The sequence below is a fragment of the Macrobrachium rosenbergii genome, chromosome 42 (assembly GCF_040412425.1).
Source record: "Macrobrachium rosenbergii isolate ZJJX-2024 chromosome 42, ASM4041242v1, whole genome shotgun sequence".
Taxonomy (NCBI): Eukaryota; Metazoa; Arthropoda; class Malacostraca; order Decapoda; family Palaemonidae; genus Macrobrachium; species Macrobrachium rosenbergii.
Window position 1 is genome coordinate 43,218,863 of NC_089782.1, and position 15,996 is coordinate 43,234,858.

Sequence of the window (15,996 nt, forward strand, 5' to 3'; positions counted from 1 at the left end):
CGTCGAAAATCGTAAGAAAACCTTACTTTTAATCCTTTGAGTATCTTGAAAATGACGTAACCTGCATTTTTATTGAGTCTTTCATAAAAAACCCTCCAAAATTTTACCATTCTGTTGTCGAGGAGAGAGAGGTTGAATGAAGCGATTAAATTGGTAAGCAGTTTTATAATTTCACGGGATTTTAATTTAACTTTATTGATGGTTTGCAGTGGTTACCTTAATATTAATAGTTTAAAATTAGTAAATCATTTTTTTATCATAAAAAATGTATTTAGTCATGAAAATAAAATAAAAATCGGTAATTAGTGAAGATTGCTCAATGAAAAAATCCGCGAATGTGAATTCTCTTCCGTCGTATGCGTTGGACTGAAGTCACCCAGAATATTACCATCAAGAATCATAAGAAAACTTTACTTTTAATCCTTTGGGTGTCTTGAAAACAACGAATCCTGTATTTTTATTATTGAGTTTTTCATAATAAAAATCCTCCAAATATTGACCATCCTGCCATTTTGGATGTATGTTTCTTCCAACCGGCATCGTCCGAAATAACGCCAAAAACCGTAAGGAAACCTTACTTTTAATCCTTGGGTGTCTTGAAAACAACGAATCCTGCATTTTTATCGAGTTATTCGTAATAAAAACCCTCCAAATATTGACCATTCTTCCGTTTTGGATGCATATTTCTTCCGATTGGCGTCGGACTGGCGCTGTCCGAAATACTGTCGAAAATCGTAATAAAACCTTCCTTTTGATCCTTTGGGTGTCTTGAAAACAATGCACAGTATCCTGCATTTATGTTGAGTTTTTCAACAGAAAAACCTCCAAAATTTGACCATTCTCCCATTCTGGAGCCACATTTCTTCTGCCGGATCGGCGTTGTCAGCGTCGTAAACCTGGAGCATGGGTTATTACCCAGGAAATAATTATTTTTATGAATATACTTGAAAAGCGTCGTAAACCGGAGACTGTCTGTATTGTCTTTCTTCCTACTCCAAACTTTTCCCTTGCAAAACAAACAATGCTCATGTGGGTTTGCTGAAGTGGGAGACATGAAGTGACCACAGTAATGTCCAAGTCTCCCACAAAAGCATAAAAACAACAGAAAACACAATCTAAAAGTAAACATTTTAAGAAAGTAGCAGGCTACTCATCCAAGTCCAATGGTCACACACAGGAATGAAGTGATATATTCCCTTGATGCTGACCAAAGAAAAAGTGACTGGATAGTCTGGGTAGATTAGGGTTATTCCCCCCACTTGAGCCCTGTCCATACTAGCGAGCACTGCTCAACGGGCATACACTGTTCCCATACCCCGTTCCACATTACAAGGTGGGAAGGTGAGTGGCAGCCATGAACCGAAGTGAGTAGGTGACAATAATTAAATAAGCGAGCACACCAGTGAGAGAGATTGAACCAAACACCAACTACAAACACTCAAAGCTATATTTTTCTTTTCTGCGGTGCTGGGCATGATGAGACTACCCTCTTTCCTTGCCTACTCAACGAGCGTAGCTTTACTGACCGACCAAGTATGGAGCCAGAGCAGTGCGATTGACTGGTAACACTGCTTCAGAAATTGGAGAAAATATCAACAGCTGAAAGTGCCAGACGGGCATGCCACTAGTGTGGACAGGCCATTACCCTCCATCTCTGCCTTGTTTCCAACATCATGGCTGGTTCCCACATTGCTGAATACCCTCCACGTAAAAGGAGATGGTCTGTATCCCTGAAGGAACAATTTACATTTTAAACTATATTTGTGGCATAAGAAAATTTGGTGGATTAGGCTAAGACAAAGATTACATTGTAAAAATGTCTTTATTACTCAAAAAAAGGCATCCATATGAAGTAAAGCACCAAATGTGCCTTAAGTACAATACAGTAAAACTTACTATAGAACCTTCAGGGATCTAACACTGAACTTTCAAGTCCTTTGCCCAAATGCTATTCTAACATAATAAAAGTAGGTTAATGATATATATTAGATATGATAAACAGTGGTCACTAAATTAAGACTAGTAAACATACAATACCAGAAAATTTAGTGGAACTTGAACCTTTTTATTTCCATTATGGCACACGAAGTGGAAATGCGCTAAGCGTAATTATGAGTTTGTCTTAAAAAAAAAAAAAAAAAGTGCCATTTCAGCCACGCCTGGCTAGAATCACCTTTTAGAACGACTGCAATCCTCCTCCTATGTGTCCTACCTGAAGTCTCATCCACTAGTTTCTAGGTTTTCATAGGGAGTGAACCTTATTTACATTCATTTTAATTTTCTAGCTCCCACTTTTGGGTTATATGCAAACACACATTTGCATCTTAGTTCAATATCCACAAATGGAAAATTGCAGTTGCAAGAACTTTGTGAAATACATTATCGTATGTGCTATTCAAGTCATTACAGTACTTACTTGGGCAAGAGTTGGTCAAATTTCCAAGAGAGCTACATTTTTAGGGCACATTTATGTATCAGGAATATTACCAATTCTGGTAGCAATAAAACTTCAGACGCTTCATGAAATACCTCACTAAACTATTGCTTGAAAAACTTCTAAATGTCAGTATTAAAAAGTATAAATACATAACAGATTATAAATTATTCTAAAGTTGTTTTAAATGTAACAGTAATGTTATTTATCACATAACCTTAACACTAAATTAACAACTACGTTCATGAGCTCACAAATGGTACAATTATCTTTTTGAAAAAAAGATATGCTCATAAGCTCTATGTCAGTTGTGAAGAATATCACTTCCTTTATTTGCTACATACATGTTATGTCTATAGTATAAAAGAAGTATTGCTGATTTATTAAATTTATATATTACAAAAAATTACATTTTGTTGACTTTTTGTACATTGCACTTAAACTGAGCCCCAGATTATTTTTGTGGACATATACGGGACTTAATCCAAGGAAAAGGCCAATTTTTGGCATGAACCATCCATCAACTTCCAAGGGGAAAAATTTAGTACCAGATATGTGAATAATGGCCAATGATCTTCTCAGATAGCACCATATGAAAAATGTACCCTAAGAAATTGTACATTACCAAACCAGTTTTGGAAAAACATTAACAGAGCACAAAACGCTAACAACTGCTAATCCCAGCTATTGTTGTCAAAAGGATTATAGCTTTCAGTTACTTAAAAATGGACCAGTTTGATGAACAAAAGCAGCTGGAGTGAGCTGGTAAGCTGCTTCACCAAAGGAAGCATCAGTTACTTCATAGTGGCCTGCTATTCCTGTTCTATGGACTATCTGTTGAGGTAACCAGTCCCCAGGGAAGATTCTGGTTCAGTTTATTTTCCCCAAAGAAGTTAATTAGTTCCAGGAAAATCCTCACGGATGCTATACGTTATCAAACAAATACCAGACCCCTGCTTGAAAAATAAAGGTATTTACACCCGATTCTTCACAGCTGTTAAGCTGTTTATTTTTTTCTATTTACAACTATCAAGTAGTTTGCAATTCAAAGGAGTATTTTAACATTTTGGTTTCCCATATAAGATCCAGTTTTCAGCCATGCAGTATATATGCTCTTTCAAGAACCTTAACATGTACCTGATGACAATTGTTGTGATAATTTTTATTAAATACCCCTGAACAGTATTTAATGATTTGCAACCTGCTGTACCACATATGCATATTACCAGATGATGTTCAAAGATCCTTTTCTTTATGCAGAATCTGACAATGTGCTATTAGAAAGCACCTTTTGTAGCTGGAAATAATGTTTTATTGTTTAATATTGCTTCTATTTTGATGAATCCATTCTGCTGTGATGTATTATCATTTCGATTAACTTTTCTATGCAAACTTAAAATATCCATGTTTAACAATGTGTATAATTTTACAATGTTATATTGTCTGAATAATACTGGTACATGGAAGTCTGTCGTTATTCATGCAAATTTTCCATTTTATACGTAAAATCTTTAGGAATTTATTGCAAATTACTTATGCTCTAGTTTGGGGGTAAATGTTAATTCACTCATCTACCAATACAGCAATCAAGTCTGCTGACTAACCCTTCCCATGCTGAATGGCACAAAACCATTTACCTGTGATTTTTTTTATACGTTACCATACAAATTTTAACAAAAAGTTACGATTGTTAAATGGAAAAAATAGAGAATCTTAGGCTAAATATTAAGGCATATATAAAGCATAAAAAATCTCGTGAAGCAATCTACTGGTACTACCCTTAATCAACATATTCTTTTAATTCAATATTTAAAGTTTAAAATCCAAATGAATAATTCAATGTTACATGAATGTGAAAACACGATGTAATCATCTTCCCTGTCTGAGGACAAGATCTTTGAAAAATCTTTTTATACAAAAAATGTATGCCAAATTTCTTTTTACAATGAGATTTCAACTAAATTTGCATCTGTTGGTGGATATTTAAGACTACATATTGCACAATTTACACTCTAGGAGTAGTAGTAGTATAGTGTTCCATATACCTTGGTTCAAGTGTATGTATGCACATGCAAAATTCACCAGTCATAATAATTCATAATGTATATATGTGATGCCTATTCCATGTATTACATATAATGGGATATATAGATACTTACATACAGGAGGTCATTTCTACATTTGAGGGTTCCATGAGAATATGAATTGTAACAGTGATAAAATCTCAGGTTTCAGTACAGTATAAACATTTTTACATTCCCTTGATGAAAATTTGGACAGCCTTTTGATGTAGTAGAATTACAAACACTACATCTATGCATTTGTAATATACAAACATCTGAAAAATGTAAGATGTGAATATAGGAAGCAAACAAGCATTATCATGATGAACACTGACACAAACAACCTCTTATCTGTACATCTGCACAGCACATGCCAGACACAAAAGAAAATATTCATTCCTACTACAACTTCTCTGGTACCACCTATTTCCATGAAGTCATCGTTGATCTCTTCACTTTGAAGACAGCTACATAAAAAATGGTAATAAACTCGACAAGCAATTTACAATTGCCTCTGTTATATTCTTTAGTAAAACTACAACTTCAATCTGGTGGTTTGAAAATTAAAACATTCTTGAAAAGTTGAAATTAGCAAAGATATTCAGTCTTACAAGAAGTATATTTTGTAATTGAAGTTTTGCACTCAAATATTGATGAGGTAGGGGAGACAGTTCATGAACTACTACAAAAAAACAAATGAGGTATGTTTTTCAAATAGAGCAAAAGCAAAGAATAAGATTTTTAGAATAATTTTGTTTTGTCTCAGTATGTTTCAAGCATTCTAAATTTTGATGATGAAAGGGAATTAAAAACAACCTATCTGTAATTTGGGAAAATAGTAAATGTTTGGCAATTATTACCACACAGCTCCCAAAGGAAACTAAGGAGACCCATATTCCTCACTGGAAATGAAGAACTTTGGCAGATAATACCTGAGATTTAACAAATAGCCATATGTCCAGGTTCCTTATCTCAGACACTCAATCAGTTTACTTCGTTCCAACAACCACCATGTTGGCCAGTATCTAGAATGATTATTATACTTGAAGAGAGATTGAAAGCTGAACATGTGCTTCTGTATACTATATTTTTCATGTCCCAGGAGAATGCTTCACATATCAAATACCAAAATAGGTGTCTACTATGAAGCTTGGTAATCACAGAGGGGAGTTAAGGAGAAGACTGTAATGACAGGGTTCCATCCTCACTGACTAAAGGTTCAAATACATTGGTTGTAAGAAAGATGTCTCCCAATCATAGTCAGGAATGTAAATTTCCATATAGGAATCTGGGTCTGGTTGTTTCTTTGGAATGCTACATAATGTGCTATGCTATTAATATTTTCACTGCTAACTTTCATAAAATATAGAAAAGATACTTTTTCTGCTGTATAATATGTAACAAAATTCCTACATTCTGAGAACTAATGCCTAAACTCTTTTGTCAACATGGAACTTCTCAGACTGGAACAAGAAACTTGTATAAACTCCCATTTTTTTATGCTTTTGATATACTGTACAACAACAAAAATTAAAATGACCTGCCTTGATCACAATTTAATATCTATGTATTTGAATGATGCAATCATCAGTTCTGCTGACTTGAAAATCACATTACTGTACTGTAGCTACAGTGCAAATGGTTATAAAGATGACAAGCAGTATTGTGAAGAGAGCATATTCATTTGCAAAATTTACACTACAGGTACTTGATTTTTATAAGTCAAGCACTGCACAAGATACTTCTATGAAGTTGGATGCTATCTTTTTACTACCTTCAAGAGTATGGATTAAGGACTTTTGCGCAGGTGCTCACTAAAAATGCCTCAAAATGAAAGTTACACAGTAACTTAGCCATCTCCATCACTACGTCGTGCAACAAAAGTATTAAATTGAACAATTTTGCATTTCATAAACCACAATCTGTCATTTTCTAATAAAGTTGGATTTCACAATGGAAGGCCTCTTAGGGCAGTGAAGTTGATGCTAGCTACCATTATGAGTAAAAATAGTCTGCCACTATGGCGTTGGTATAAAGAAAGAATTACCATAGCATAAAATATGAATGCTACTACAGTTTGTTCCTAAAAACTATCATTGTTAACTACTGTGTAACAAAGTAATCAGTTCCTTGTCATCCCTTCCAAGTGGATAGCTTCAAGTTGAAACTTTACCACCCAAATAGAAACTTTTTAATTGCAAAAATGTAATGTTAAAGAACAAAGTAATGCAACAGTAAGATCATTAAAACTCTGGTTCCTCTAAAAGAACAGCAACTGATCTGTCATGAAACAAATTTCTGGGGCCATTCCCTCTTGTCTTTCCTCTTACATGAAGGATCAGGATTTTCCTCCTTATACAACACTGTAATTCAATCACTTGCTGCACTTTTAAAGTGTATACTGTCCACCTCTGATGTATAATGCATTAATTTTCCAAATTAACTTTTAAAGTGTTTTTTAGTCTCTGTAACTCCCTGTCCTGTTGCTAGGTTTATCGTAAGTAACAAAGTTTTTGTGAAATATTTCATAGGTTACAAAATGGAATCCTTAAAATTACTGAAAGGCAATATTTTGCACTTGACAGTTACTTCTGTCTTAAATCATCAGTAAGTCACACACATTTATGGTAGCTATCCACAATAAAACTTCAAATATACAGTACAAACCTGTGGTCCCAGCTACTCAGGTAACATCCAAGTAGTTGCTGGAGTCCAATTAAAGACAATCCTTCGCTATTTGATATGGCTTTAGAGTTGGCCACACTGCGCTGAGTTATCAAATTAAGAAAAAATAACGCATTTGTGCATTTCTGAAGACTTACTACAACCATTCCATGGTAAAGTAAGTTAAATGTAACAGGTGAAGCTGCCTTTTCCTACTGCATGCTTATATACTGGGAGTGCTAGGTTTTGCACAATATCATCTCTTGCTGGCTGTTCACAAATTCTTTGGGATAAGTTAACTAGATTCTATTTTGATCTTTCTCCTCTATTTTCTTTTCATTTCTTTTGTCCTCCCAATTCTTCAGATAGCGCAGTGGAATGCACATGAAGCCCGAAAAGGCAAATATGCCACCGAAGACATAGAAGGTCAAGTCATAGGACTTCGTTGCATCAACGAAGGCACCTGGAATTAAAAGCATGTTAACTTAATACAAGGAATCTTACATGATCATCATTGACAAATATAGTATATAAACCTGAAGCTTATTGTGAACGGTAATTTATATTTCTGCTTAACATTAAAAAAAGGCAATACTGTTATTAACCAAAAGAAAAACTTTTCACACAACCCATTATCATATATGTTGACATGCCCAACATGTGTCTGAATATTCCCAGGATCACCAGTCTTCTATCTGTCAGACAGAGAAGACAATCTACTGTGCAGACTCATTCTTGGAGCTACAGGTATGTCATACCTCACCCCAATGTTTTATGCAACCTGTGAATGAGGCAGTGGATCTTGACAAATACAATTCTAACCATTTATGAGTTACACACATACAAGGTGGTGAAAGTAGACTGACATTGCTAGGTACTTGCACGGACAATAGAGGACAGATTGAGATCTATATAAAAGCTGTAGAATTGGAAAGAGCTCTGACTTCATGGACTTACACTCTCACTTGTTTGGCTTCCCCATTTGTCACTTTACTCTTTTTAGCCAACACACAGCAATCTTGGATGCCTGTCTTTCCCTTTGGCCTCTGGAGAGTGTCCAGGGGTAACATCCATATAGTATCTGGTTCTCTTTAAATAGAACCTAGTGGCTCCTCACTCTGCAAAGTAAAAGATCCTATGCACTGTTGGAGAACAAAGATAAAGAAGGGGTGGAAAATGATGCCATGATGTGGTCCTGGTTACTAGACACTGGTCCTTCATATGAAGTCTGAAGTGAATAATCACCACCTAACAGTAGACTGTTCCACTGGAAGAGAAGTAATCAGGCTTACAGGTGAAGGAGTGGGCTTCAGTAAGCATACACTCAAGTCAACAGGTAAACAGGTAGCCAAACATATACCCTGGCTAGAGAGCAGGAAAATGGGTACTCCTGCTGGAGGTAAGAGATAGATATGCCACTTGGATGAAGTAAATGGATACTCCAAACAATGGGAAATGTAAAGGAGGGATGGTTATGATGAGAGTCAGTGAACTGGTATCCCAGGCCCCTGATGGGTGCAGCTGTGAGCAGGATGTTGCATAAGCAAAGTCAATCACTTATGTAGAGTTGGCAAGTACTGCACTGGACAGAATGATGGGCTGCCAGTGTAGAATGGTTAACTGGAAAAGGTGAGTTTGCAGGTAGTGAAGATGTCAAGAAAGGGGATTATACAGCAACCTCACTCAACGGCTTAATTCGTTTTTGCCTCTATCGAAGTTGCAGATACTAGAACCTGTTTTGAAGTGGAAGATGATGCTTTGCAGCAGTATTCTTAGAACATTTAGAACAGTATGTCATACCTTTAGCCTAATCACTATTGACTTAAAAGTCTCACATAGTGAGAGAAGGAGAACACCCCAGCACACAACAGGAGCTACAAAGGAGCTAATGGTTTCTGCTGAGTGAAGACATGAAGGCATAATGTGCCCTACCTGGAATACCTTGGCAATTATGCTAAAGTATAGGGAATGTTATATAAAAAAGGAGCAATAACACTAAGCAAAATGTTACAAATCACTCCATACAAAGCAAAAAGAACACATAACACTAAGCTGTGAGAGAAAATATGTGATTCTAAAAACATTACAGAATACTGTATATCACTAGATACTTAGAGAAAAAATAACTGTCATACAAATTATAGGCAGAAACAAACATGACTGGTATAATAGGTGAGTTCCATCCACTTTCTTTTGTCTTGAGTTCTTTCTGCCTAAAGTCCTATCAGGTATGGGTCTTCAACACTAAAAAACAACAAAACCTACCATGTCTCCTTTTCCATGATTTTAAGTGGATTCTGAGCATCATAAAGGACTCCTTCTCTTTACTTAAATGCCCTTGTCATCCACTTTCCTTCCCACCTACTGCTTTCCTGACTAACTGACCCAAGAATATGAATACAAAATTTAAATCTCAAAATAAGTTATAAGATTTTATATAAATATTTGTGCTCTGTAAATATGAATGAATGAATCAAATCACATGACCAAGAAGTCTCACTGAAAATTTACAAAGCACTTCAATCTGACCAATTTCTTTATGGCATAAGCCTTAAAAATCTCCACAAGACCAAACATTAGGTACTCTATGAAAGTGAAATGATGTAAAGACAGATAACAACTAACATTATCACTGACAGGACAATGTTAGGCACATTATGGCAGGCACATAAATTACGTATTTTCCCCAATGCATTTTACTGGTTCTCTGCATATGTTCACTTCTTGCACATAGTGCAAAAATGAGCTAACCAACAAGTTAGCAATTATGAAAACAACAGTTTGTATTTATGTATAAATCCATATTGTCACAACCAACGCTTATAAAGTGCATTCAACAACAATTACTTAAGGAGAGTAATACTCTTAAATTTCCATAAACTGTCCTTTCACTCTCTTGTCCAAGTTTTGCTATATTGCTGGATTACATAACAGAAAAATTACTGTATAGAGGAATATTTTATTACCTGCCGTAGGACTGCCAAACAAAGCAGCAATTCCCTGGAAGAGCAGCAGAAGCCCAAAAGCATTTGTAAGTTTCTCCAGGCCTAGTAGTTCTACTAACAGTATGGAACGAAGTGATGCAAAAGCCGCTGCAAAGGAAAACACATTACAGTACATTTAGTATTTGTTAGTGTTTGGTACTGTACTAATGAACTTTCCTTTTACACAAATTACGGATATTATCCCCATTTAAAATCTGCAAATAAATTGGAAATCCCTCTTCTATTTTCTTGTCAAGAACTTGAAACCTCTCCAAGAGTAACTGTGAAACCTAAATAATTCAGTATACCTTCACTTACCTACAGCAAAACCAAAAATCACAGCATAGCATAGCAGTAAAGACTCATCCGAGAAGAAGGGAAGGATCACAGTTGCTCCTCCGCCAAGCATAAGTGACAAATTGTTTACAAACAGGGCATCAACCTGAAAAATAGTAAAAGAAACAATGAAATGCCACAATTTACAAAAGCTATAGTTAATAAAATATACTAAAGTTACACCTCAACTTAACAGACCTCAGCTTAACAGGCTTCTGTACTTGTCAGCTGGTTATTATTTTTTTTTTTCTACCACTTAGATGTGACACATTTTTTTTTTATTAAATCTCTTAAATTGGATGTCAAGTGTAAAGTACAGGTTAGCTTTGGTTAGAAACTATGAGAATAGCCATTAGATGTAAGATATATAGTAAATAAACAAGTGCTATAATATAGGGTCTTTGTTATTCAATGAACTTTTGTTACTTATCAGAAAGCCAGACCCCCAGTGTGTGTTGAGGTGCTACTGTAAAGTAAGCCAGATCCCCCAATGGGTGTGTTAAGCTGAGGTGCTACTGCAGTATATCATAAGTAAGCACAAGTGGTCCTTACAACAAAATAGATTTACTTTAAAAAGTAGTCCACTGTTACACAACTTTAAAGTACTAACACCACTGAAACAATGTGATTAAGTGAAAATTCTCAACAACACATGAAAGAAAGTACTCATTTAACCGCATTTTATTCACAGTATTTTAATATTTTTTCAAGTTAAATCACCATATTTTAATATTTTTTCAAGTTACAAGTTTAAATTAAAATTTTGAATTAAAAATTTTCTTTCCCTTAAAAGTTATTTAATGAGATGTAATACTCCGTATAACTATCAGAGCAATGAAAGTTTTTGAATGGGCAGTTAGCTCTACTACTTTACCAGGCTGGCATATCTAAAACTTACTGACTGTCACTTAGTGGCAATTAATTAGTAATTCAGTGCATACCTGCAAATGAGGGTACATGCACAATAAATATTTATTTTGAAAGAATACAGTGATTCACAATACCTTTGGATGGTCAGAGACCCAGCCACAAATTATCCTTCCAACTGTGTTGGTGATGCCAATTGTGGCAACTAATGTTGCCTGTGATCCCTCATCTGATCCTTGTTTTGAAGCATATCCTGGAATTTGAAAAAACAAAAAACTGTAAATGTCCACTGCTGTAATAATGTAGCCAAAGGGCAGAAAAAACCAACATCTAAAAATACCACATAAGACCTGGACATTAAAATAAAATCTACACGCATGAAACTTTCATCTAAAATACTATCAGTAGAGAAATGAGCTAATTCCTGGATAAAATTTACTTTCCACGAAAGCTGAGTCGAATGACTAGATTGCAAAGGCAGAAATTGATGCTACTGAAAACATCAAGTTTATAATGTTTGGCAAAAGCAGAACTTGGTGCTGTTGGTAATATAGCTAATTTACAATATAACTACAGTATATTTATATTTTCATTAAGTGAAACGAAACAATATCATTGACACTCCTGGTAAGAACTTTGCATTTTAGAATGATATCAGTAACAGATATCAAGAAAGCTGACTGAAGGAGTTACAATTGCATTAAAATAAGGAATACTGAAACAGTTTTCTATCATTAAATAAAAAGTGAGTGTGAACATTCTTAGTTTTGCCAAATGGCTACAGTTGTGCCCATATAGAAAATTTTTGAGTAACGATTCAGACTACAAGCCGGGTTAAGAAAAAAAGTTTTATGTGCAAAAACCTTGCAACTGTATCATCTTTCTTCAAGAAACAAAAAAAGTTTTATGTGCAAAAACCTTGCAACTGTATCATCTTTCTTCAACAAACAAAAAATTATTTGAAAAGCTTGATCCTGTAGCTGTGTATCTAATAGTACATTCATTTATCTTTGTCTGGTCGAAAATGTCCAAATTTACAGAAAAATTAAAATTTATAGTATACAGTACTGTAATTCATGTACTAACCTGGCAGGAACATGAAAGGTACAAACAGAGCCATCAGCGACAAGAAACCAGCAATACTCAGGATTACAAATGTAGGTGAAGCAAGAAGTGAGAAGTCAAATATTCGGTTGATGACATTTGTAACAGCAGTAGGACAGCACCTACAGCGGCCACCAGAGATCTCCTCTTCAGCTATGTCCTCCATAGGAGGAAGTTGTGTAACAGACATATGATATTTTTCTACAGTTTCCTGCAAATAAAAGTGACATGAGATCTTCAATAAATCCTAAACACACAAAAATCTTATTATTTTTGTTACTACATTCCTTTCAACATAAAAAACTTAAGGTGTTTTTAGCCCACCTTGTGAATTATTTGAAGTTCTTCAAATGAAAACCATTTTATCCAAGTGGGCAAGGCTTGAGACTTTCAGTCAAACAAATCCAAAATTGTAGGCTAAATTTTAAAAGGTCTGTTTGCTACCATAAACTGCCACTGAGCAGTTACCTACACAGTACTGTACTACATATTAAAAGCAGAAAAGGATCACTACATTATGTATCAATATTTGACTTGTAAATATGTAATTACTCCAAAGTATTACATGGGTAAATTATTCATCCTACCGAGCTCTGATATTGTGGGAGCCTCATCAAAGAACCAGAGTAGAAAATGTCATCTCTGTAGAATGGTCTTGCCATTTCTGTGCGAATTGCTGAGCGAGAAGGTCGGCGGTGTTCTGGAAAATGTATCTTCAATTAATGTTTAATTTAAAGATCAGCCTAAATCCTCATTTATGCTCACAACAAAAATGACTTACATAATGATGTTTGATCATGCTGGCTGTCAGGTGGATTTTTAAGTGACAATCCTGTAACAAGTTTGCTCAAAAAATGAAAGTAATTAAAATTCTTTTAAGTAACAAGAACTATTACCAAAGAGAATTTGGTGGAATAATTCCAAAACAAGGAGGTCCTCTGCTTGAAAAATCTAGTGTGAAATTATTGTGGTATCCATTGCATGTCACCTGTTGGTACCTGCTTTATGAATTTGGATTCAAAGTCCTAAAAGACGGTACCAACAGACTGACTAAATGTGAAGAAATCTTCCCACAAAGATCTCCCCAAACCGAGGAATTCTAAAAGCCTACATTATTTACTCATATTTTAATTATTTTATTACCATTTCAATGTTTCTGTTCAGTAAAAACAAGTATATTTAAAAAATTTACCTCTTGGTAAAGTATGTGAATTCCAGTACTGTACTTACCACTTGAGAAGCTGCTGTTTTGCAGGGCAAGAGCAGGAGCACTTTTATTCCTTGGATAGTTAGGTTTCACAACAAAAGCTTCACTTCCACTCGCTTGGTTCGTTGTCCCTTGGATATTTTTCATTTCTGTTTCATTTTTGTTGTTGTCCAGCATCTTAGCACTTGAGCCATCCACCTCACCACTGACAGTTGTCAAGCATTTTTCTTCTTCTGGTTCTGTCAAGAGAGATTTTATGGTTAAACTGATACTAGGTAATTCAATTATGTATAAGTCAAGTCCCTGAAGCAAATCATAAATGCATTACACTTGGACATTCTTATACAAGTTCAGTAGTAATACAGCGCTATCATATTCTGACAGTATCTAGCAGCAGTCAGTCAAACTACTGCATGTCAATAAATATCTTCTATGATGAATAGCAGCAAATGAACACTACTTTGTGCTCTGTAAAATACTGTGCTGCTAGGGATATATCAATACACAGTATACCATTCATGATTAGTGGTTAAAATCATTTAAAGGAAGTGCTAGCGTACTACACCTTGGATTATTCTGAGGACTGCCAGAAAGGTGGTCAAGGTAATTTTTAATTCTAGCATAAGTTCCTTCCATGATCACATCAAAGGAAGTGAAACTTTAGAGATGCTTTATATTCCACTGCTTTTATCATAAGTTCATCAAATGCAATTTAATGAGGTTTCTAGGAAAGCCCATGGTTATGATATACAACAAACCACTTAAGCAATATCATCTCTAAGCAGTTTTTAATCCTATCAGTCAATGTTTTTAATTTTTCTATGTTAAGAGGTGAAAGGAATAGCAATTACATAAACAAAAACCCCTGTAACAAACAAATCAATAATAAATAAAAGTAGCGTGTTAAGATAAATGCCTTTAGCGCCGTGACCTTGCAAATTCAGCTACATATGAAGTGCTGTAAGTAACGCCATCCAAGTGCCAAAAGCATAATATCACCTGTGAAAAATGCAGTACTTACTTCTTTTTGGGATCACTGGATTAATGAAAAGGACAGAAAAACTACAATATGAGTAACAGTGAATTCAGTATCAACTTAATAAGAAATGTTCTGGATCTTTACAAAGTACTACAAATAATGCAATTATGCCGAGATATTTATTTACATGACACTTTGAACATTCCGCTAGTGTAATAATTAATTTTTCTATTTTCCCTACTCAATGATTAGCTTATATACAGTACTACTGTATAAAGCTAATCACTGGTAGAAACAGCAGAAGGAAAACACTATCATCCTTGTCAGACATAAAACCTTTATTTCGGAGGAAGGGCCTCATTACATTGAAACTTTCAGGTCATGTCCACTTGTGTTTTTGCCATAAAATATCAAAACTTTTGTGATAACTGGAAACTAAATTAAGGTAGCTTTAGTCATTTATATGCAACAGAACTAGAATAAAATACAATTTCAGAGCAGAAGCTTCCTATGAATTTCTGATTTTATCTAAGCTTTCAAAAGTTCAGAAAAAAAGCACTGTTCATAAAAACGGAATATTTTTAAAAATATTTTGAAATACATGTTAATGGAAATAATGTGTACACTTATATTTAGAAGTTTCGTGTACCTCTGCTTGCAGATAGCTACAGTTCAACAGAGAGTTGGGGTACAATGTTGAAGCACCCAAGTTAGATGGCTAACTGTAATGCATTCCACTAATTCCATGAAAAGCATCATGAAGTGTTACAAGGCCATTTGCAAAAAAAAAAAAAAACCCAGTGGAAGACATTTACTACCCAAGTTCAGCTAATAAAATCTACCCTAAAGTTTAGCACGAGATGTCAAGAATGTGCGGAAATGATGGTAGTATACTGATGTCTTGAATTTCTGAACTCAAATAACAGGCCCAGTGAAACTGTATCATTCACTGAATGAAAAAAAGTAAAATGATTTTACAGGGGACCACAAATTTTCAGAAGTGAAAAATATGTCATTTTTTATTATCTAACTGGACTACTATAAATTAGTTCATGGGAGCCAACGAGTCACACTTCTACTCCTCAAGGGCTTGCACGAAGAATTTTTTCCTAAATGAGAGTGAGAGGAAAAATTGAAGGCGAGAACTGCAACAAGCCAAGTTAAAGTTGGCCTGCTAAGGGGCAGGGAATAAAGGGAAAGGATGACAAATAAAAGCAAAAATTCATGCATCTGGGGCTGCCGGGTTGCCGCAAAGAACCATTATGACTATCTACAGAACATGTCATTCATAGTAATGGCACAATATGTACAATTAAACTTATCTAATTGTTCTTAAAGGTCCAAAGTATGAAAAACCA

At 35.0% G+C, this 15,996-nt stretch overlaps 1 protein-coding gene across 12 annotated transcripts in view; it reads right to left on the reverse strand.

The window, feature by feature from the left end:
• Positions 1–1,808: 1,808 nt before the first annotated feature.
• The window catches only part of LOC136828354 (monocarboxylate transporter 14), a 167,992-nt gene continuing 153,804 nt past the window's right edge, over positions 1,809–15,996 (reverse strand). For all 12 annotated transcript variants that reach the window (XM_067086286.1, XM_067086285.1, XM_067086283.1 and 9 more), the window contains 7 exons: positions 13,683–13,898; positions 13,040–13,152; positions 12,435–12,663; positions 11,486–11,601; positions 10,464–10,587; positions 10,128–10,253; positions 1,809–7,624 (listed from right to left, as the gene is read on the reverse strand). In XM_067086286.1, coding sequence (XP_066942387.1) covers positions 7,461–7,624; positions 10,128–10,253; positions 10,464–10,587; positions 11,486–11,601; positions 12,435–12,663; positions 13,040–13,152; positions 13,683–13,898 — 1,088 coding nt within the window. In that variant the 3' untranslated portion in view covers positions 1,809–7,460. The remainder of the gene's footprint in view (positions 7,625–10,127; positions 10,254–10,463; positions 10,588–11,485; positions 11,602–12,434; positions 12,664–13,039; positions 13,153–13,682; positions 13,899–15,996) is intronic.